Here is a 23,972-nt window from a genome sequence, read left to right as displayed (position 1 = left end):
ATGGCTCAAAAGCTGCATGAGTTGATTTTCTGGCCACTTGTGGGCAAAGGAACAAGCACATTTTATTGACATATTATCACCACATAAAGTTGATGTGACAAAAGTGTAGACAAACAGCCGCATGTTAACACATCCAGCAGACACAAAACAACATTAGCATTCATTTGGAGTCATGTTTCTGGCCACCTGACAAAGTCCAAGCCCAATATTCACTCTGCTTTCAGCTCTGTTAATCCTGAGAAAAATATCTGCAGCTCGTGACATCAGCTGAGCAGAAGTTATTAAGTGGAAAGTTAACACTAACTGCTATGTTAAACTACCACATTTTCACATGAAACTTAGTTGCACTATCTCTACTTACACACTTACAGCAATTTAACTACTTCTTTAATAAACAAAACAATTTTGCAACATTTTTTTGTGATGTCACATCTAGAGATTTGCAAATTTGAATACTATGGGAGAGAAGGCCATTACTAATCGCTGACTAAAAATAATTGTAATTATTTTTTTCTTAAAAAGACTAGAAAGTCAAATATGCTATGATACTGTACCATATGTGTTTGTCCATCTAACATACCCTTGTTATTTACTCATGCAATTATTATTCAACAAACATTTTTGTTATACTTTACTATTTTACTAATGTGAAAAAATACAGCCATACATAATGAAAACACCATTAACAAAGATCTTTGGAAATCTTCTACCTTGATGTAAAAGATTCTGCTCTAACTGAACAGCACACTACAGAGCACCAGTGTCATAGTAAATGTCAAGGTGATGTAGGCTGCCACAGATGATGCACTCTTGCTTTAATCTCCCTTTTAGCTCACCTAAATATAAAAAAAAACACTTTTCCTCAGGGTCTACAGTCATTATCTTCCATCTTTTTAAACATTCTACCATCACAAGTTAATGATGAATGCTTTAGACTTGCTAGGGGAATGTGTATGGTGCAACCAAGTTTTACTAAGTTATAGTATAACTCCCACACTACCTTCACATTAAACTGACACATAACTGCAGCAAAAGCTTGCTGTTTCTTGGCTGCTAAATGCTCCACTATGTTCACCAGCTAGTCACTAACTGTGTCTGTCTGCTGTTAGGTGCTGGACAGGTAGTGTACAATTGGTTTAACAGAGCTTTTTTTACTGCCTTATGCTTCTGGAAATGATGTTGATAGGAGCAGAGGCTGTAAAAACACAACTGTGAGCCAAAAGAGGCTAAAAAGCTCCATGATGAGTTGGGTAATAATTCTCTGTGGTTCATCACATGAGTGACACCTTTCATATTACAAATAGTAATGTAATCATAATATATATACTTTATATACTTATATAAGTACTTCATCTTTAAAAGAAGTTCTCCTGACCAAGCGAAAAACAAAGGAAACGTGTAGAGAAGGGAGATAACAAAAGACAAGTATCACCATCCCCAACAAACACACAAACAAAAACAAAAATCACACACCCATTCCCACCCACCGCCTCCTATACTTTCCTGTCCTCAAACACCCGTCCCACTGCATCTGTTGATGAAAAATGGATTGGCTGCTTGTTAGTGAAGGCGGGTACAGGTGCCAATGCAGTATGTATATCATCCGATGGCATGTTTGTGCTGATGTACTATGTATGAGGCGGCCGGGCTTCATGCAACTTTCAGCAGGCCGGGGAGGCTGTAGGTGAGGCCAGCACAGCCTGCAGCCAAAGACGTCCGCACCTCCGAGTGTGTGTGAGCTCAAACTGAGCTTTGTCACAGCTGGCTGGTGGATCCACACATTTAGAAACACAACTGGGAAACTGCTCACGCAACTGCCTTTCTTTCAGTCAGAGTCATACGCATTGTTACACACACAAACACTCGCCTCAGCGCAGCGGGGCTGAATCTCACACAAAAGCTATTTTTCTACTTGCATCATAAAACTCATGCAAGCACACACAAGTATACACACACTTTTACTGAGCAGACACTCGGGCATCCCATTTGAACTTTCACCTCAAGTGTCCAGCACACACACTCGCGCTCACACAGACACACTCGCTGAGTCTTTGTACTGGTCTGTCTTGGAATCGCATGGTAATACTTCATTATGGCAGCACTGTAATTTGGGGGGAATGAGAACTTCAAACGAACAGCAACCCACACACAAACACACACAGACGGGGTTACTGTAAATGTGTGTGACCCAGAGTTCTGCTGGGACCAGCATCAGTTTTTTCTGGATTCCCAGAACAGTCCAAAATACACCCGGACAGTAATCAGAGGCGCACTGCGAGGTTATAATTGTTGGAGCTGATTACAAAGTGGAGAGTAATGGTTCAAATTGGGAGAGGAGTGCAACGCCAACATGTACACAGAAAAATGTGAACTCAGGGACACAGGGTGTTTGCAGGTTTTAAGGCCTTCTGACTCAATTTTTTATGCTGAAGTTGCATTTGGTGGCTCCTGCTGTCACCCAGAGTTAACTAGTTGAATTGTTCAAAGTTGGATGGTCTGTGTTGTCCACATATGATTAAAGTGACCTTTGTTAATCAAATTTCTTCCTCTTAGATTCTAGGAGGGATGGAAACGTTTCTTTTGATAAAGGATTTATTTGCTTTTTTGGGGGGGGGTGTTTGGAATTTTGGTGTTAAATTTAGATTTTTTTCTTTTACTTCCTGTATTGTAAATGTTTCATGAGTTATACATAAAAACAGCTTGCTCAGTGCACCTTTAATCTACAAATGAGCAGCATATCAAAAATGACAGTGAAATAATTGTTCCAGTGTCTAACTGTTTAACTAGACACACCTCTCAATAACCTATTAATCTAAGAGACTGTGGCTCAAGGCTAACAGTTAGCTTTACACTTAAATGCTACCATACATTCTCATAGTAGATACATAAGTATATTCCTATTATTTGTATTAATCTCTTGATTCATATTCTTTACTGTGCATTAGTGGGTTAACATAACCCACTTTTGTATTTTCAACTAAATCTTGAGTTATTCTTAAGATTTCAATAGGTGTTATATTACGTACATTTAGGTCTACCTAGATAGAATGCTTAGATAGTAATTTTGTATAAAGTGTCATCATTAGTATAATACAGATCATTTTGGCAACTATATATCCGACTATGGCATATTTCAGAACTGCCTGGACACCAGTGAATTATCTACTGGTGCCTCCTCTTTTAGGAATGCTTTACCGATTTACCTTGATGCACCAGCAGGCATCACCCGTTTGCTACCCATACTGTACAGTGCATGCTCAGTCCAATGACAAATCAGAAACTTGTCCTTATGGATCCCAAATACTGCTGCATAGATGCTTTTTGTATTTGAAGTGTTTGGGCGGTATCTCTTTTCCAACATCCTCATCCCTAAACGGGAACTTTCGTTGTTGTTTGTCTGTGTCTTCCAAAATGACAGAGAAGACTGCTACAGAATGATTCATATGTGTTAAATAAATGATGTACCATCTCTATGGTTAAAATGTGGTTAACTTTAGCCAACTAAATATATTTGGTTATGGTTAGGCAATGATGGTGTTCAGACACTTTTTACGCTGGACCATCCATCCCACAATCCCCCCAGAGGTTTCTCTGCACTATAACAATGTTAGGGGACTTCTGTCTTTGCCTCTTAGAGACAACATTATTCATAGGATGGCTTGTCAGGAACATAACTGTAGGTCATTTTAAGTGTTTGAACAAATTACCAATGCTGTTATTTTTGGGTGAGACAGTCTTTCTTTTTATTTATTTATTTTATACGTACTTTTTTTTACTGTAAAAAATCTAATCCCTTGGGTTGCTGTGTCAAACTGAATTTCCCCTACAGGGGATCAATAAAGGTACATCTTGTCTTATTTTCAACACACATGATGGTTATGTGCTACCCTTCAAAGAACAAAGTGTCTTTTGCTTACACAAGTGCAAATACTGATTTCTTTATACAATCAAATTTTATATTCATGTAGTAACAACGGATGAAAATTTCAGAAAACAGGAACGAGAAAGAAGCAAGAATATATTGTAAGTAAGTAATAGAGTGAACAATGAATAAACAAAATGTAACTGACGATTCAAAGAGAAATACATGGGAGAGGTAAGGATTAAAACTATGCGAGACATGATATCATGTAACCAGCAACATCTGAAAATACTTAAATTACAATACAGTGAAAATTTGTACTATGTGAATATATTATGAAAAATTCAAAACATACTGTATGAAATAAATAGGAAATAAAATCCATCGGGTACGTGTGTGTGTGTGTACATCCCACAACCAGTTATTTATTTAGTTTCAACAAAGACCCCAAAGACCCCCTTCAAACACTCCTTCATCCATATGTATAAATAATACAAAACACACATGCACACAAACACCATTCTTGGCTCTCGTCGTGTGGACAATTATACTCACACTGTCACACAAACACACTGCGCCAGGGGCCTACATGATGTGAGGTTGTCCTTTGTCCTCACACACAACACACAAGTTTGGCATAATGCTCAAATGAGCAGGAATTGAGAAAAGATGGTGTAGTGTGTATGGCTGTACATACTTAAAAAACTCCCAGCTTAAGGTAAAACATTTACTGTTTAATGTCAAATTATGATGGAGACTTTCACTGAAAACAATACAAATGGAATACAGCATATATACACATGAAGTCAGGTTTTATATATATACACAAATATATAACTGAGCACTTTAACTCGTTATTACAGAGGGGAAAAATGTACTGGTTATTAAAAACCATCAAACTAGACCTCAAAAGGCAGTACTGAGAGGTCTAACATACAGTTATTGTATATGACACATGTGCACAATAACAACAGGAGTTAGAAGAAGTTATTGGAGATCGGCCCATTGCTCAGGTTTTCCATCTATTATATTTCCCATATGCTCTTGTGCTCCATCTATGCTGAGCGACAGTAGGCTCTGTGCTAACACTTATGTGTATACTGGTGGCAATAGGGTCCACCAAAGGGAAACCTTTTTTCAGGTAACTAAAATCAAACAAGTCTTTGAATTTTGTGAGCTTTAAACGAAGCACACCAATACAGCAAAATAGCTGAGGTTTGAAATAATGATGGTGTGTAACCTTTGTCACCTGGGAGATGTGTAGGAGTTTTGTTCTAATGTTAGACCTCAAGGATGGTGATAAATAGTAAAAATGTACTTGCTGAAGTTCTTTTTAAACCATTCGTCAAACTTGATTACATTTGGATAAGCAAAAAGCTGTCGATGTTGTATTGTATGTGTTGTTTGTACACTAATAGTGAAGGCCCATACAGATATTTGAGCGTTTTAAAGAAAATCTAGAAAACACAGCCCATCCTCAAAAGAAAAACGACAGTATAGGTCGAAAATTCTGCAAAAACGACCTATTATTACGTTTTAGTGACAGACGCCATCTAGTGGCCATAGTAATAATGACCTGGAGAAGTGATGTCAATATAAGGTGACAAATTTCCATATTCAGAGGTGGTGGTTTGGGTGGATGGCTAGATAGATAGATGGTAAAAATTGGACAGGAGACAGCAGTTCACTTCCCGTTTCCAACCGCGAGTGTCAGTGTTTGAAGTTTTCATGTACCTATCACTCCACATAGTGTAAAGTATGTAAGATGTCAGCATGAGGCACCAGAGCAGACCATCTTCTGGAAGAACATGGATGATTAAGATATTTCCATTCTTATCACTTAACAGGGAATCTATCCAAAAGGACAATTTACCTAAACATGTACAAATACTTGTGCATTTCTTTAAAGTGGCACTGTATGTATATTAATATGGACTGTTTGAAGAGAACACAGAGACACCGGAGAAGCCCACAGACACACACACCATACTGCCTGGTCTTCTGCATACACAAGTGCACTTGTGCACTCCCCTCACTCATAATATACCCTCCTTCCCTTCTCATCCTGAGCTGGATGTATAATACATGCTTTATTCTCTGCCTAAAGGGCAAATGCTGCTGAGTGTGTGTGGAGGATGTGTTTGTGTGAGTTGCTCCATAGAGAAACTGTCCTGTGATACAAGAGACAGCTGAGCCCAGCGCACTTTGTTTCAATCTCTGTTCCCAACTGATGGCTTGGAGGACTTCCTAACTGGTTCTTATGAGGCAGCAATTTTGGCTATGGGAAGTTAATATGACTTCATCGTATTAAATTTTATGGGGCAAGTAATTCTTACTGTACTTTTTTGGGGGCATTTAAAGAAAAGTATTTAAAGAATAGGAGTTTAAAATGTTCATTCACTTGCAATTCATTACTACTTTTTGGTGGCCTTACACTTGCGGATGTTAATTTTAAGCACATAAAAATCAATGTAAAAGCAGCTGTAATTACTCGGCTCGTATACTAAGGCTGCACCTTGACTGTTTCAATCAGTCACCATCCTCAGGACTCAGTGTCAGACAGTAAATATGAATATTTGAAGCATACAGACCAGGTCAGCAGCTTCAATTATACTTTGAATAAACATTCGGATTGGCAGGATGCCTGATCTAAGTTACCTTGAATGTGTTTTGATTGTTGTTGCCAGAAGTGCTGCTTCCAGTTATCAGAGTACACTGCTATTTCTCAAGATAATGGTCGTGTGATGAACAGATTGGACTTGTATCACTCTGTGAAACTTACTTCTTGTCCAATCACTCTGCAAATGAAAGTCTGGTAAATTCCATGAGTTTAATAATCAAATAAATCTTGCCAAACATTGTCCAAGTCAGTTTAATGTATAATCATTTGCAGAGAAAACCTGATAATGGCCTTAATCAAACTGCATAATTTGAAACAGGCTCTTGTTGAAAATATATATCTTAGTCTTACATACACTATTAGTGTTGACGAAGTAGGTCCATTTTGAACTTTTGGTTTCAAGAGATGGTTATCCCTTAAAAAGTGAATCCCTAGCAGAGATCAGTGTTTTACATTAATGTATAAATATGCATCAAAACAAAATTAAGGTATTATATTTATTGAGGCCATGCTGACACTAAGTCAGAAATATTTGACTCTATTGCACTGAAATGTCAAAACAGAAGGATAATGATTAACAACAAATTTGGACATCCCTGCAATTATCTAGAACTGGGTGGCTGCACTGAGACAATAAATCTAATTGCAGGTTTGATTTCAAGTAAGATATATGAGTGGCACCACTGATTTTGCGTGATCACCTGATCAAAATGATGTACAAAATGAACAATAACACAGAGTTGGTCCTTTAGGATCGCTGCTATTCAAACATGTCAGTAAAGGTTGGAAGCCATATACTGTATTAATGTTTTCAGCTTTGTTGCTCCTGTCCACTCTGTGATTCAATTCAAGAGCTTAGTGAGAAACATCAGCTTAATGTGGCCTTAAGGCCAAACCAGAAACAAAAAGATGCAACTTTAAATGTGTCTGCATTGATGTGGGTGTGGCCTGGAACTGGGCAACTTCATACACACCCAGCCAACCTGAGCCTTAAAATATTCAAATACAGCTTGGTATTGGTTCACATGGCAGCAAATGAAACTATTTAATGTGGAGCCTGTCAAGTTGACATTTGATCACCAAAACTTTAGGACTGGTGTTGGGATTAATAGTAAGGCCTCCACCTTGTATAAGTGATGTCAGCTTCTTGAAGGAGAGCATCTTATAATGTTGATATGGCTTTGCTAAATGACTGGATTAACTGAATATGGTAAAGTGCTTTAAAATATTCTTCAACCTTTTTATTGGTTGAACACAGCCAATGGGTTGTTGTCAATGAGATTTCATTCTGAATTCAAAATGTTTTATTTCTTTTTGAAATATTTCAAACTATTCCTTATGATTTTCAAGTGGACCTTTCTCTGAGGCCACACTGAGAACAAGACAGACAAACAGAAAGACAGACAAAGTAGAAAGTTGGCCATCTTCCTCTCTTCCTCCTCCTCCTCCTCCTCCTCCGCCTGTCCTCTTCTCTCTCTCACACCAATGATAGAACAATGATTGGGTAGTGAGTGAGAGAGGGAAGGGTGGGTGGATGGATGGATGGATGGATGGATGGAGGGATGGATGAAGGGGCAATGAAAATGACTGGCATGCTTGCGAGGAAAAAAAGCAAATAAATCAATTGAAATGGTAATTGGCAGAGCGAGGAGCTTCGTTTTTAGGAATAACCTGCGGGAGACAGACAGGAGATAAAAAACAAAAAAAGTTGGGTTTTAAATGTCTGCTGGTGGCGTGTGTGAGTGTGTGTGTGTATGTGTGTATGTTTGTTAGCACACTTTTTCCTTTGCATGCATATCCATGATTGCAGAGGGTAGATGAGCGAGTGAGACATGCAGCTCTGTATGTAGCCGCTTTGAGGATGCAGTTTATTGTGTTGTATTATGGGAAGTGTAGGATACTGTGTTTTTGGAGCTTGACCCGTACTGAGGACAAAAAGTCAGGAGGACTCATCATTTTGACCATTCTTTTAAAAATCTGTCTCATGAGTCTAACTGTATAAAAGTAAACGGTAAATGGACTGCATATATATCATGCCTTTCTAGTCTTCAGACCACGCAAAGTGCTTTTACGTACACTACAAGCCACATTCACCCATTCATACACACATTCATACACCCATTCATACAATGATGGCACAGCCTTCAGGAGCAATTTGGGGTTCAGTATCTTACCCAAGGACACTTTGACAAACGGACTACAGGAGCTGGAGATCAAAACGCCGACCTTCCTCCTACCTCCTTTCTTTGAAAGTCACTCTTAAGAAACTCTTTAAATGATGTGATTGAACCAACCGTAAAATAGGGAATAAAGGTTCTTCTCATGGCAGGTGAGTAATTTTTATCTTGCTGTGCAGTGGAGAACAAAAACAAATAACTCAAACATAGAGCTTAATTTGCTTTTGTTCTTTCAGCTTTTCATTCATGCATACACAATGGAATGCAGCACTACTTACAAAATCCACAGCATGTGAGCAAACTAAACTTAAAAGAGCCAAAACTCAGCTTTAAAGTTGTACACTCATTTTAACTGGAACAGCTTGGATGCTCTTAAAATGTCTTACCTAATCAATGATCAAGGATCAAATATTCAGGAGATTACAGGATGCTAAAAACAACTACTGGCTGCTAATGCAGGGATGAGTCTTCCTACAGCACTGTTGCTGGTCATAAGTCGTTCAAGAAGCTGTAAAATAAGTCTTAAGATTCATCACTGAGGCGTCTGTGAGAGAATCAAGAATGCTTCTTCCTTAGCGTCATTATTTTCCAACTGGCTGCTTTGTTGACCTCACCGCAGAACTTTCATATCATGTGTGAAAAGAGTCAATATGGAACTGTTAGCTACGGCCTATGAACTAAATGTTAATGCCAAAAACCACTGTCTTATACTGAGATTTAAAGCCAGCAACTCTCAATCTTCCATGTGTGAAAGAGGCTTCAGATATATTGCGAGCTGTCATGTTAAACTCAGTTTTGCAAGGCAACAAAGACTGTCTCCTCTCTGATGATGACCTTGGAGTGGAATACACATTACTAAACCAAGGTGGACATTATACAGCAAGGTGGCTATAAAGATTACCAATTGTCAATGAGTCCTGGCAGAGCTGCAGGCGGCTGGAAAGCAGCAGTGCTGACTGAGAAAACACAACCCCCTCATTTAGTCTGATGGAACTGTAAAGTAGCTAACACACGCAGGAGCAATTGTGGCTGTGTGTGTGTCAGTACGTGTGCTTCATTAGTGTGCATCTTGGCGTTGTGTGTTCCTTGTGTGTGAGTGTAATGGGTACCGTGTGCTTGCTGAGGTCTTGTTTGCCCATCTTAAGTCAATTAAAAGGAAATAAGGCGGCTCTGACCGGCCCGTGAACCAGCTCCCTCAGCTGAGAGCATGTCTGCACAAAAAAACACACACACATACAAGCTAACACAAGGAGGCTGATAATGCTCCACAACTGGCAATCGACCCTGTGCCCTGCTGTGTGAGAAACAATGGCTCTGAGGCCTTGTGAGTGTGAGTGTGTGTTTAGTATGGCATGTCTGACAAGGCTTCAGAGGGAAACTGTTAAAGACAACATCAGACACAAATGCAGACACACGTTCCCTTTGTTTCTGTCGAGGAGAGCCAAAGAACACAGTTGTGTCTTACACATCGACACAAGAAAACACACTTATACACACAGATACACTGTACCTTCCTAATAAAAAGACAGCCTAGGTGTAGAGGATGCTGCCAGAAAGCTGCTCTACAGGGATCTGTCCCATTTTGACAGCTCTGGAAGTCACCATGGCTCCCAGCTTTCCCCGCTATGAAAATATTATTTCAGCTGAATTGCCTACTATTACAAGTCCTTTTTTTGTCCAATAACCCTCCAATAGGTGACCCAACATTTGACTGATCTTCACAACAGATAGTATCTATGTATATATGAAATCCACAACTAACTGTAAAATGATGACAGACTGGTCCTCAGGTGCTATATGTGATTTGAAATATATCTGAGGAACCATCTGTTGATATACGGTAAAGAGATTTATAGAACATGGCAATTTAATCTTCTGGGGTGACACAGAATTTGACTGAAGTTCAATTTTAGTGTCTTTTTAGGAGACAATTTAATGATAGATTAAATGAGGAGAACATGCAGAGGAGGTGGCACTCTTGCTCATTAGGCTTATTGCTGTGATCTCACGATACTTGTGATCCATATAAGTGATTTTTTTTTCTTTTCTTTTTTTTAGGCAGTGAATAAATACACTGTTATGGAAGATTTCAGTGAGTAAATCAAACTGAATCAAGGGAACCAAAATGAGATTTTTAAAAGTGAAATATGAAAATTACACCCTTCAGAAAGCTAAAGGAACAGTCAAAAACAGTCAAACTATCGCTTGTCTCCTGTTTTGAAATTTGCACACATTGAACTGATTGTAAAAACATGACAAAGCAATTAAACCACTTGAAATTCCACAGGTGGGCCAAAAAACATTTTGAAAATATTTCCCAATCCACATGTTCATATGTTGAGACTTGAGGAAAAAATATCTGTTTGAACAAATGTTTTGTGATAACCCAAACAACTTCAACACCCACAATGCCTTGTGGGACAACAACAAAATAGCTTTTATAACCACAATGACACTGTTCTGTCAGTCAGTCAGAACTCTTGTGTCACTACACTTAAACCAATTACAAGAACCCTATTTCCTGGTACAATTTATTTATATTGTGGACAGTATGCTCATTTGTCTTCCACAGTCCTTAGCTTTATGAGCCAGATGGTCCAATCAAATTTCAAGGCTGATGCTCACACATGGAGGCTGATCCAACAGACTGACGTGAGCAAGACGCAACACATCAAGAATAAATAGCATTAGCAATGACAGAGTGAGCAGGCCCTACTGTAGCTGTGTCATAAAGTATTTCTACAGACACCTGAAGTTAAATATTGAAAGATCATTTCTTGTCATGTTTTTCCTATGTTTGATCTCTCAGCAGCTCATTAGTGATGAACATATCAAGGGATGGAGAGAGAACACTTGTGTGTTTGGTGCTGTGTATATTTCATGCATCAGAGTGTTGTATGTAGTAATGTATGCTCTAAAAAAAGAAGCATGTCTCCTTGATTCCTCTGCATTTTAAAGCTGCAACATTTTATTTTTTCAAAGTCCTTCAGTGTGACATCATGTTGTATAGTTGTCGAGTATTCAGGAAGATAAAAATAATGTCCACCCCCGTACAACATGGGTACATGGATAATAAGAATTTTTGTGGTAAAGGTAGCTTTTTGTGGAATTCTATTTCTGCCAGAAAAGAAAAAATAGACATGAAAAGATAGGAATGCTACAAACAAGTTTTAAGATAGTAAGTCAAAATTATGACCTATAATAGTGACCTAAAAGATAATTTTAACTGAATGTCTCAATGTTTACTTAGTGAATCCCATATCTAAATGTGACACCACATAGAAATACACCACCAAACAAAACAGGTACATAGATAATTGACATTTGTGTATAAATGTCAGTTTCTTTTAGAAGATCATAGTAACAAAATTAAAAGTCAATTTTGAGAGTCAGCATTATGACTTATAATTGTGATGTAAAAAGGAAGTGGCAAATATAATTCAATCGAGCTCATAACTTTGAATTAAAATTCTTATGTTAACTCGGTGTGTCATAATTTTGAGTTAGTAAGCAAAGACTGTGACAGTAAGTAGAAAATTGAACTTACTATCTCATAATAGAAAGTTGATAAAGCTTCTCAATTTATATTATCATCCTATCATTATGACTTAAAAAGTCATCATTTTGACTATGTATGTTATGATTTTGAATCAACTCAAAGTCATGAGTTGCTAAGTTAAAATTTTGAATTCAAATTTCTATTAAAATTTCAATAGCTTGTCATGGTGGAAATGGTTTTCCACAGTTTAAACATCAACACATTTTTGAGTCTTAAGAACAAAAACATGAATATTGCACATTATTTACACTTGTATAAAAAGGTGATTGAGATGTCTGATGTCTCTCTCAGGCAGTGAAGAAAAACCTTTTCTCTAGGCTGTCTGAGGATTTATGAGCCATGGACCACCTGCTGTCACTAAGCTGTAGAAAACTTGTTGGTAGACACACCATGACACAGGATATCTGTAAATCAGACCAGGACTTCTTTGTCAGGCCTTTGTTCAATTTGAACCTTCCTGAAGTCCTAATTAAAGGGAAGGTCAAGCCAACTTGTTCAGTGATCACATTCTCTGCGCTCCCACTGTGAGCAGCATGATAAGTACCAGGTCCTAATGCAAGTGCTCTATCCCGTGACAATCCCAGAGCAGAGAGGTGAGGGAGGCAGTGGAGGTGAGGGACCACTTAATCCTCTATCCCCAAACCCAGCTCGTAATAAACAGGCTACATTTAATCCACAACACAGAGGAGCAAGGGTTAAGTCTTTATCGCTTGCCATGCCAATGTTCTCCCTTTTACTCACTCTCGCTTGCTATCTTTGTAAGCGTCATTATAATACTGCTATTGTAAAATCACTGGATTAAAATCTGGACCAGCAATCTGCATTAGGTTAGAGGAAATGAATCACTACTGCTGTTGAGGCAGAAAATAAAATACCAGTAATTTATTAAACAGATGTAAAATAAAATAACAAGGGCTGAAAAAGTACTGACATATCTTGAGTTCAGCGTATCTGTCGGTGAATGAGTCAGTCAAATGTGCAAAAAATCCTCAGGGGAAATATTCCCCCATGGAGTATCTTTGTGTCATCATCATTCAAAGTTCGGCTTGCAATGAAGCAAAAGGTGTCCAGATGAATTATGCAGTTATCCAAATAAGCTATTGCATATTGCAAAAAAAAAAAAAAAAGCCCCTGTACCGCAGTTTATGGGCTGAAAAGAGTTTTCCATAACATGTTTAAATGCCAAATTGGCCTTAATTTGTTTATAAATGCTGATCATTTCCTTTGACATCTGGATCTACAGTATGTACAACACTGTGTCCTGAACAGCAGGAGAAGGAATAAACAAACACTCCTCCAAACTGAATAGACAGATTATCATAAGTTATTACTTTGTGACACTTGTGAGTTGTGATATTTACTCTCATTCTTCCTTTTCCCACAAAGTTTCCAGACAAAGGAACAGTGGGAAGAAAGATATACTCAACAGCCCATTTGACAAATTAATGCAGTTACAGCACTTTCTTTCTCATTTGCATAAACATATTCTAAGTAAGCCATGGGGGGGGGGGGGGGGGGGGGGGGATCATCATCATAACATCATATATGTATATATATATATATATATATATATATATATATATATATATATATATATATATATATATATATATACATATACATATATATGCTCTGGCCATGCAAGTTTGATGGAAAAAGCTTTTTTTTAAGAAGTAGAAAGTCCCATTCATCCTTTTTTAATTTACTTTGATCAGTTATTTCTGTGTTTTTTATATTGTGCATAGATAGATAGTCTTTTTCATCAGTTGCCATGGGGACAACTTCTACAGAAACAAACCTTAACCAAGGGCTTAAGTTGCCTAACCATACCTTAACCAGAGTTTATTTGTCTTAAATACACACTTATCCTAACCTCAATAGTATTGCAGTTGCAATACGCAGATGTTGCAGAAAGAAAGAATTTTTAAATTGTAGGTATTGGATGTTAAAAAATGTTGGTTTTAAATGTAATCCGGGGTTTTGCAGAATCATCCAATGTCAACTTTCTATTTGGTGACAGGGCTGAAATACTGTAAATGTGTACTTATCCTAATATGAATCCGAACTCGAAAGAGTGGGTTCCAAGACCTGGTCCACAAGCACCAATAGATACCATGATCTGATTGTACACCGTGATGTAACTGACAGCAGTGGTTGGCATTAGTAATGGTTGGTGGCCTCATGGTCATAGATACCTCTGTTAAAGAGACAGCACCACAGCAATGATAAAATGCCTATGTTGGGCTGTCATTGACTGTCAGTGGCTGATCATTGCCCATAGTTTTTTTTACATTGTTTCTGGCACTGCTGGCAGCAGTCGACCATTATAGATGACCATTCACCCAATAGGGCATGTTGAATCAACAGCGAGAGCTTTCTAACTGGCTGTTTAGCCCATTGAATCATTGGCTTTGCAGCTTTTATTGAGGTGTTTCTTTATTCAAAATGACACCTTGTAAAAACAATGTGATCTATAGAACATAAAATATGAAAAGAAGTTTGATCCCTGAGACTTTGATACGGTGGTGGCTAAAAAAGAATGAGTACATGAAAAAGGAAGCTAACAGCAGCACAGATAAAATACGTCTTACACTCAGTCCATTAGATAAAGACTCAGCATCTATACGCTGTGGGAAAACACACCATAGAGTCATTCAATCAGTCTATATGAATAAATAATGAGGGGAAAGCAAGCAACTGTGTTGGTGTGGAGTATTTCATACCATGAATCCCCACACTGACGCACATTAGAGATTCCCAGTGTTATATGAAGAGCACACTATTCTAGTAATGCACTACATATACCACATACAGTATAGGCAGCTTAAAGTGGACATGGTGAAACTTGTAGATGGATACATAGAGCACTTTATTAATCCCAATGGGAAAATGTGGAGGAAAAAAAAAACATATGTAGAGGTGGGTTTACACACCTCTTGGATACGTTTCAGGAGTGTTAACCTCTAGACTAAATGGTTCAGTATGCTTGAACTAGTTCATACAACATATCATATGACCAAGTCTGAAGGCAAAAGTGTTTTTACCTGTTCTGAATGACTACACTCGAAGGTGGGGCACACGCCACAATAGCTACCTCCTGGCTACATCACACTGCCTTCCTGATCACTTTCCAAGAATTTTGTGTCTTTGTAGTATGACAACTTGATTTGCACAAACAGGGATACAGCGCACACTCAAATAGAATCTATCCACAAAGGTATTGGGTGTTTCCATCACACAAAAAGTGGCCTTGCTTATCTAACTGTCCATCTCGGAAAGTTACAAATATTGTCAGATGCAGCCCACTCAAATTATAACCTCAGAAAGGTGTTGCGCAAGAGGGTTTCAGATGCTCCTCAACTATCCCACAAGCACTTTATTTGAAGCATACTGATCCCTTCAATCTCAGTACAGCCATTCTTAAAAAAATGGTGACTTTAAAGTTTTCCTTAATTTGCCGAGGACCTGCTTGAACATGGATAAGAAACACTGAGGGCATCAGAGGCCTTATTCTAGAAACTTTATTCAAGCTGTGGTTAAGAGAGGAAGGAGGAACCAGAGAAGTTCTTGAGTTTGTCCTAGCTGATGGTGCAGCCCACCTGATGGGAGGAGATGGTATCGGTAGTATAAATCCAGCACAGCCCATTTGCATTGTCAACAGCCAGCTCCTCCCACACTTTGTATAGAGATGTGACTGTGGTGCTGGCACTGCTGATAGCGGTTTGTAGGCAGCGAGGAGGAAGTGAAAGAGAGAAATGGGTGCTCAGAACTCCACTTGATGAGTTGCATATGCAATGTTGGCATGTCAGTATCCGTACAGCCATGTGCAAAAGCTCCTGTCCATTCAGTTTGCTATCCTGCATTCCTACATGCCACAGCACCCCAGGACATGGCCATATGCCATTGGCTTGGCCCGCTGATCAACACCGCTCCAGCCTCGCATGACAGCTCACAACGCACACATACACACTTACACACACACTCACGCACAATAGTTCCGACAGATGGGTGAAAAGGTGGGCCACGTCATGTGTGAAGTGAACAGAGGGCAGGGGGGTGTTAGCAATTATGGTGAAACAGACTGCAAAGAGAGACAGACATGTGTGTACGAGTGTGTTTGTGTGTGTCTATGCAACAAAAAATGTACACATAGGCATGTAGAGAAATACAAGCAGAGCATCAACCAAAACAATCCTGCACTCTACATAGGAGATCCATTTAGACAACCAGCACATATTGAAGATGGCCTTAATAGAGTACCTGTAAGTGTGTATGGATCCCAGACATATAGCCTCCATCTATCCTCTTCAGAAATACACTACACATGTATGAGAACCAAATGCATCACATAATAGGCTGCTGGTGAATCCTGGATGCCTTCTACTATATCTTATTATTATTTCAAAGTGGCACTCAGCAGAAATACTCATTTCTATGTGTTAAGGCTGATTAATCTCTCTCAACCCTTCATTTCAAATTAAGATTCTGTCCAAGGCAGCAAAATGAATCTTGAAAATTGATATACTCCCTAATTATTGGCCACAGGGCAGGATAGGTTATATACAGGATATATACTAAGCCAAACAAATACTGTTAATGAAGATAATGTTTCACCGATGTAATCACCAGTGTGACATTGCTGTTGTTTGAAAATAGGTAGCATATCTGGCAAAGAATGATTCAAAACTGGAGGTAAACCAAAATGTGTTATTCAAGACAGATAACAATCACTGCTGTCAGCTAAAATGCAAAATAAAAAAAATAAAAAAATAAATAAAAATAATAATATAACAGTGAAATAATATAATGAAAATAATCTGGGATTCTTGGAGAGCCCTTTGAAATAGCATTCATGACATAGGGAGATTTTACTCTCTATTTAAATTGAAAACATTAATATTGACCTTATCCTTTATTTCTTCTGTAATAAATATGTAATCAGACAAATATTGAGATGAGACTGCCTGGCTCTCAATAAGGTGAACAGCAACAAAAGGTAAAAAAAAAAAAAAAAAAAATGGGAACAGGACCTTGGTGTGAAGGTGATGGTGCATCTTTAATGCACACTTTATGTGTGTATGTATAGTTTCTTGTTTCCCAGCAGGTGACAAAGCTTCATTACTACACAACAATTGTAGGTTTTAAGCAGCGTGTTAAAGCATGTCAGCAGTCAATCAGACTGTAAAAAAGGAGACTAAAGTAATAAATATCAAACATGGAATTATTTCTAAAATTAAAAGAAAGAAAAATTAAAAGTGGGATTTGTAAGATGAAAAACCTGACTATAGTGCTGCAGATAACTGGGTTATGGAGTACAATGACAATTTAACTGCCCTATACACTGTAAAAGCTGCATCTGATTACAAATCAATTGATTATTTCTATCTTGCAAAGATGATATAAATATTTTTCTGTCTATGTTCACATTCATATGGATTGTTACTGCATTTCAATAATTAAACACACTGTACAGCAGAAATAGAAAGCTCTATCATTCACAGATAGACAGAACTTACAGGGATAAATTCATCATTTTCCATTTTTTCAAAAAGTTTTTAAAATTATTATTATTGTGGATATTTTCTTTAGGTAATCTTCCCTACAAATTAAGGTATTTGTTTGTTCAATAGTTTTTCAGTGTAAGCTTCTAAAAATATTTCATCAGCTTGCAGGGAAAAGTCTGAACCAAAAAATATTTTTTATAAGAAATTTTAAAGAGTGTAGATTTTCCCACTCTGAATGCAGTATGTTGCACTATATATAAAACTACTTAATCATGAGTGTGAAAAAGCATGCAGCTTCAATTGTCTTATATTTCATTTGGAAGTATTTTTATTGGAGCATTTTTGGTGTATTTTCATTTGTTACTTTGTTGCTTCCCAGCAGGCATACGGCATTCATGAAATGCCAGAAATTCCAACTAATGACACCATCAGAGATTCTACAACAAATATAGAATGAAACTAAGAGGAAATATCAATCAATATATACTTCTGGAATGAATTTATAGACTTAGACGATCAGTGGTGAGGAAGAGAAGACACAGTGTTGAATGTGTGTAGTTAGTGGGAGCAGTGAGTGGAGAGGGTTGAGAGTGAGAGTGGTGTTGAGAGTGATGAGAATAATCCGTTGCCCATGTAACAGAGATAAAGACACACAGAGGTTTTAGCTCCACACAGGAGATTGACCTCATTACTGGCAACAAGCTCACCAACCAACAGACACAAACACACACACACACATTCGAAATTAGATACGTGGCAAAATATAAAATAGCTTGACCAGTATTCTTACTATCAATAACTCACTCTCTCTATAAAAAGAGTAAGCGTGTGTGTGTGTGTGTGTCTCTAATGAACCGAGAACACCCCAACCTTGATTAGAAACGGAGAGAAGGAGCGCTGCCCCCTCCGCTCTCACATTCATCAAGAACGTGTGTTTGATCTCTCAGCCACATCACACATGAGCCCCCCAATCAACCACTGCTGCCTCTAAGGCCTCCTTTGGCCTGCCTACACACAAATACACACACAAACACACACACACACACAGAGAAGGGAACGTCCCACACAAAGGCCATTAGGACTTTTGATTAAATTTGAGTATAGCTCATGTATAAAGGCCATGGCCAGTGCAGCTTCATTTAAGTGTGTGTGCACATGCGTGTGCCAAAAGCAAAAATGAGTGACTGTAAAGCCTACTAACCTTTGTAATATAGATCCTTACTGCTGCCAAGGGAGGTTAAAACCTAAAAGGGCTCCGTAACACTTCATAACTCTGACTTAAATGAAACAACTACAACTCTATAGCCATTAGTGACACACACACACACACACACACACACACACACACACACACACACACACACACACACACACACACAGTGTCTTTAGAAGTTGGCAAGGCAACCAAGGTCATTAGGTTTATTTCCATTGGCAGAGAAGTGATTTTGGCAGCCACAATCTGCCCGGTGACACTCAGGTTTGTCAGAATAAACAAATATGATTGGAGGAGAGTGTCCCCCACGTTAATGAATGACTCCAGTAAAAAAGGAGAGTGGGGTACACAGGAGCGACTACTATGCAACAACATCCAATAGTGACCACTATGCAGAGACAAAACTGTAGATAAACAACATTAAGGTGTAATAGGTCTTTTTCAGAGCAGACATTTTGACTTGTCATAACTGAAGAAGCACAAGTGAAATGCATAACATTACTACTGTCTCCTTGGCTTTTAGGTGTGCCTGTAAGCAATGCTAGTGGGCCAGCATGCACCATAAAACAGCCTACAGAGCTACAACAATTAATCAATCAACAGGAAATTATTTGCCAACCATTTTGATAACTGGTTAATTGTTTTGAGTCAAATTCTCTGATTCCAGCTCCTCAAATGTTAATATTTGCTGATTGATTTTGTACCCTTGGGTTATGGGAAACAGTGATTGACATTTGTCAACATTTTCTGACATTTAATAGACCAAACAACTAATCAATTAGTCGAGAAAATAATCAACAGATTAATAGCTAATGAAAATAATTATTAGTTGCAGCTCTACTTGAGTGGCCCACTTAATGTAAATTAAATGGATCCATGATTGAATGTAATAATTACACCTGTGTTTATCATGCAACGACATGTTGAAATGACGTAAAAAAGGTCTAATGTATAATTGGTGATTTGCTTTTTAGACAGCCAAAATCATCAGTGGGTCTTCAGGAGATCTGATGGTGACCCATACTAACATTTAAGTATACAGAACGTTGAGTAACAGTATGAACCATGAACTGAGCTATAGTATAGCTATAATCACTGGGATTATCCAGAGTGAGATGACTGACCTGTTAATACAAGGGATGGACTCAATAACAGCAACACCTGTACAATATGTAATATGTACAATACATGTTACAATACACATTTTGTAATCCCTTCAATGAAGTAGGTTTAGGGACAGATATTTAAAGGACCAGTTCATGATAAGTAAATAAATAAATTGATAAAATGATCACTTGTGGTATCAAGCCATCCAGATAGATCTGGTTTTATTTAACTGGGTTTTGAGATATATCTGAGATTTCTCCCTAAAACCAAACACAATGAAGGTGCAAAGGTTTTCATTGGAACTACTTTCTACCAAAAAAGTAGAGGCCTGCAGACAGTGTGTTCTGTGGATTATCGATTGTAGTAAAAGGGACACTGTTCACTGTCCCTTGAATTGGGTTGAGACAGATTTAAGTGAGAAAATAAGCTTTTTATTAAACTTTTTCATATATATATATATTTTCTCTTCATTTTGATATTGGTTAAAAGAGTGGAGACAAAAATATAATGGGAGAATGAGAAGTGAAACAGACAGAAGATTCATCAGCAATTATTTTGATAATCAGTTAATCATCAAGCAAAAATGTCACTAGCTTTAGTTTCTACAATGTGAGTAATTGCTGCTATTCTTGGTCTTATATTATCATACATTTAACATGTTTGGGTTCTTGAAGTGTTTGGTGAACAAAACTATTTGATGACTAATCCACAGTACACAGTTTCATTTTTGTAAAGACCTGGTGGAGTTGGGTAGGGGGGGGGCAGATATCCTCAAATAAAAGGGCTCATGTTGTAGTATTTATGAGATGAGCCCTTCCTCTGAACTTTTGCTGCTGGAGCATGTAACAGGGAGAGAAATGACCTGCTTCCTGTCCAATTCATGTGGTTCAAAAATGTCCAGCAGATATAAATGAGCTAATTGTGGCTTTTTGATGCCGAACCTTTTTCGGCGTGTGTGTGTGTTGTGCTTGTATGTTATTCTTCTGAGCTCATAAAGCATTTTGTGTAGTTGTTAGCTGGGGTTAGATAAAGGCGAGCAAATCCAAGAAGAGTGGAAAGGCAGGGTATTAATTATACTAAATGGAGAAAGATGGTGCTGGGTTCCCAAAAGTGAACAGTAACAATACACATATGCACCAGACTCCAAATGACCAGTCACACAAAACAGCACATTTTCTGTTTTTGTTTTAAACCAACCCCATGTGTGTGTGTGTTACCATCGTTATATCAGACTGTATCTGCATCATACACTCACTCTGGTGCAATGATGCTGCTGTGGCATCAGGCAAATGTCCTACTGGAGATTGGACTAGTGTTCCCAGCTTAGCACCCCCACAGCAGATGTCCAATCATCCTAATATAACAGCAGGAACAGAACAACACAGTGGCTAAGGCCTCAGATTAAAACTATCTGCATCTCAGAGGATAAAGCACAGCAGCAACGCAACAAACTAATACGAGCAAGATGAGGTGAGATTTAGTGATGTGTAGCACTGCAGAACAAGTATGCCGCTCAATCCAAATACAATAATAATCATAAATGGATGCAATTTCTATATTGGGAAAACAAGGGAAAGGGAAGTACTTCACATTTACAAAAGAAAATATTCAAGCACCCTGATTCTTAATTTTCCTTTTTTCTTTGTTTGTTTTTTTTTTAACTCATTCTTATGTCCATGGTGGCCTTTGACATAATATCAGCCAACAACTGGTTGTAAAAGAACAATAAATTACAAGTACAGGGGACAGAGAGACCACTTGGATGCATCAGAGGATGTGTTTGCCAATGAAAAGCCATAAAGATTCTTGGGCAAACAAACTGTAGTAAAAGAACTACTACAGGAACTGAAAACTAAAGTAAAGTGAAGCATAAAATGTATTTGAGTAGACATAATTTACAGTTCTAATGTATTTCCATCACTTAATACTAAACAGTGCACAACTGTCAAGGATTGCTCAGTATTTTCAATATGTCCAGTTAGCTTCATGAGTTGTTTTGGCTCAATGTACCACATGAACCACATAGTTCCTGTCTATGTCTTGGCATGTTTGGATCATAAATTCAAAAGTGCTAGTTCCAAAAGAACAGCTTTGACAATTTATCAGTCATTGTCTGTTAACTATATTTTGCTAGTCAGGTTAGCAATGGAGAAGCTAGAACTTGATGATCCCTCCATATCATCTTCTGTTTGGGAGCATTATGGTTTCTAGAAAAGCAACGCTGGACTAGGCTATCAAAAGAAAAATATGGCAAGTTAGGTGACATTCTGTCTCTGGAAAAACTACATCAAACATGCTAACTCCTTTGTGACAGCATGGCCCATGTGTGTCTTGTCCCAGAACAAGGTACACAGTTTAAATAGCCTCTGGCCACAGATTCAGACCAGGATAGAGGAAGAACTAATCCACTTTTGGGGTGAAGTAAATTCGCATGAATTTTTTTTGTGTCAAATTCCGCTTTGGTTGACTTTGACCCGTAAATTTGCACTTTTGACCAATAGCAAGCTGTCTTGACAGTGCTGAGGGGACGGAGAGCCAGACAGTCGAGATAGAATGGCTATATCATGGCTTATTAGCTGTATTGCACCATTCACAGTTATTTAACATCCTCTGGCGGAGTAAAAACTGTTAGTAGTAATAGTTTGCAGACAGTTATGAGACAGGAGTTGATGGTACAAATATGTCTTTTGTATAAACTATGTGAAGTAGAGATGCACTGATTGATCGGCCACCGATGGAAAACGGACAGTTTTCAGCTGACCAGCCATGACCAGTGACCAGCCCTGCTCAGTCTCATATATACTTACTTTGAGTTGACTTCAATGAATTTAAAAGTTCATAATGTAGTTAGAAAACCAAATACTGTGTTTTATGTTTTATATGAACATTTTTTTATTACGAACATACCATTGAATTTTCCATTACAGAAAAGTCACAAAAATGTTTGTGTGTGGAGCCAAGCACAGTTCTTATAAAGAAAGAAAATTAGAATCAGAAGGTCAGACTTTTAAAAAAAATGGAAATCAGAATTGGCCAAGAAAATTGGTGCATCTATAGCGTGAAGTTATTGTCCGGTTAGCGAATGAACTAAGCTAATAGTTTGCTTACTGTTAACTGACTCACTAGCTGGTCTGGAGTTACTGGTTAGCTTGCCAGCTACAGCAGTTCAGGAACTAGCCCAGCGAGTAGCCAATACAATTTGTTGTCTATCTTTCCCCATTGTACCAAACATGTAAGGAACTATTACCTGCAAACCACAATATATATTGAACCCCAAATACTGCACACCGTTACACCCTTATGTACTAACTGTTTTGGACTGTGAGCTATGACACTGAAATGTGTCCTTCAGTTAGTCTTGAACTTGCAGAATGTGGTCAGTAGCAGGTCTGTAGGGAAGCCATTCTAAATCAGGGTTTTTCTTTCTTTTTTTTTAAAGACTTTCACAAACAAAAGTCTAAAGTTCAGAACTATTTCAAGTAATTTAGAAGAATAAAATATTTTACAGCTAAACTGCATGCTAACTTAAACATATCCCTTCTTAAACTGTCAAGATGCTTCTCAGTGTAATTTCTTGAAATTTACTCTAACCTAAGAAGAATGTCTATGTGAATTTGATCCTCACCTTAAGTGTTTTTTTTGTTTGTTTTTTTCCCCCGCAGAGGGAATGCTGCTTGTTGACCTTTGGTAATTGTTTGTCAAAGAGTGGTTTGCGCTTTTTTTTGTTGTGAAAAGCAAGGTAATTTTAGGTTGTTGCACAAACTCATACACATAGTTTGAGGGGAATGCAGTTTTAATCAAAATACCAGGAGTACTGTAAATCCAATTCCAGCTGTGCTGTGTGCACACTAAGCTAACACCAGCTAACTTGTATCTGTCATGTTAGCTTCCCAGGTCACTATCCAATTGTCGGGTTGTGTCCAATGCAAC

General features: G+C 38.0%; 1 protein-coding gene across 3 annotated transcripts in view; it reads right to left on the bottom strand.

The window, feature by feature from the left end:
• Positions 1–23,972, bottom strand: part of bcas3 (BCAS3 microtubule associated cell migration factor) — a 362,195-nt gene that overhangs the window by 156,161 nt on the left and 182,062 nt on the right. Inside the window, exon 23 of one of the 3 annotated variants that reach the window (XM_067593818.1) lies at positions 7,983–8,153. The exons of the other annotated variants lie outside the window; for them this stretch is intronic. Coding sequence (XP_067449919.1) covers positions 8,143–8,153 — 11 coding nt within the window. The 3' untranslated portion in view covers positions 7,983–8,142. Of the gene's footprint in view, positions 1–7,982; positions 8,154–23,972 lie in introns of those variants that run through there. 3 annotated transcript variants of the gene reach the window in all.

The sequence above is a fragment of the Thunnus thynnus genome, chromosome 7 (assembly GCF_963924715.1).
Source record: "Thunnus thynnus chromosome 7, fThuThy2.1, whole genome shotgun sequence".
In the NCBI taxonomy this organism is placed as follows: Eukaryota; Metazoa; Chordata; class Actinopteri; order Scombriformes; family Scombridae; genus Thunnus; species Thunnus thynnus.
This window is presented reverse-complemented; position numbering and strand designations above follow the sequence as displayed.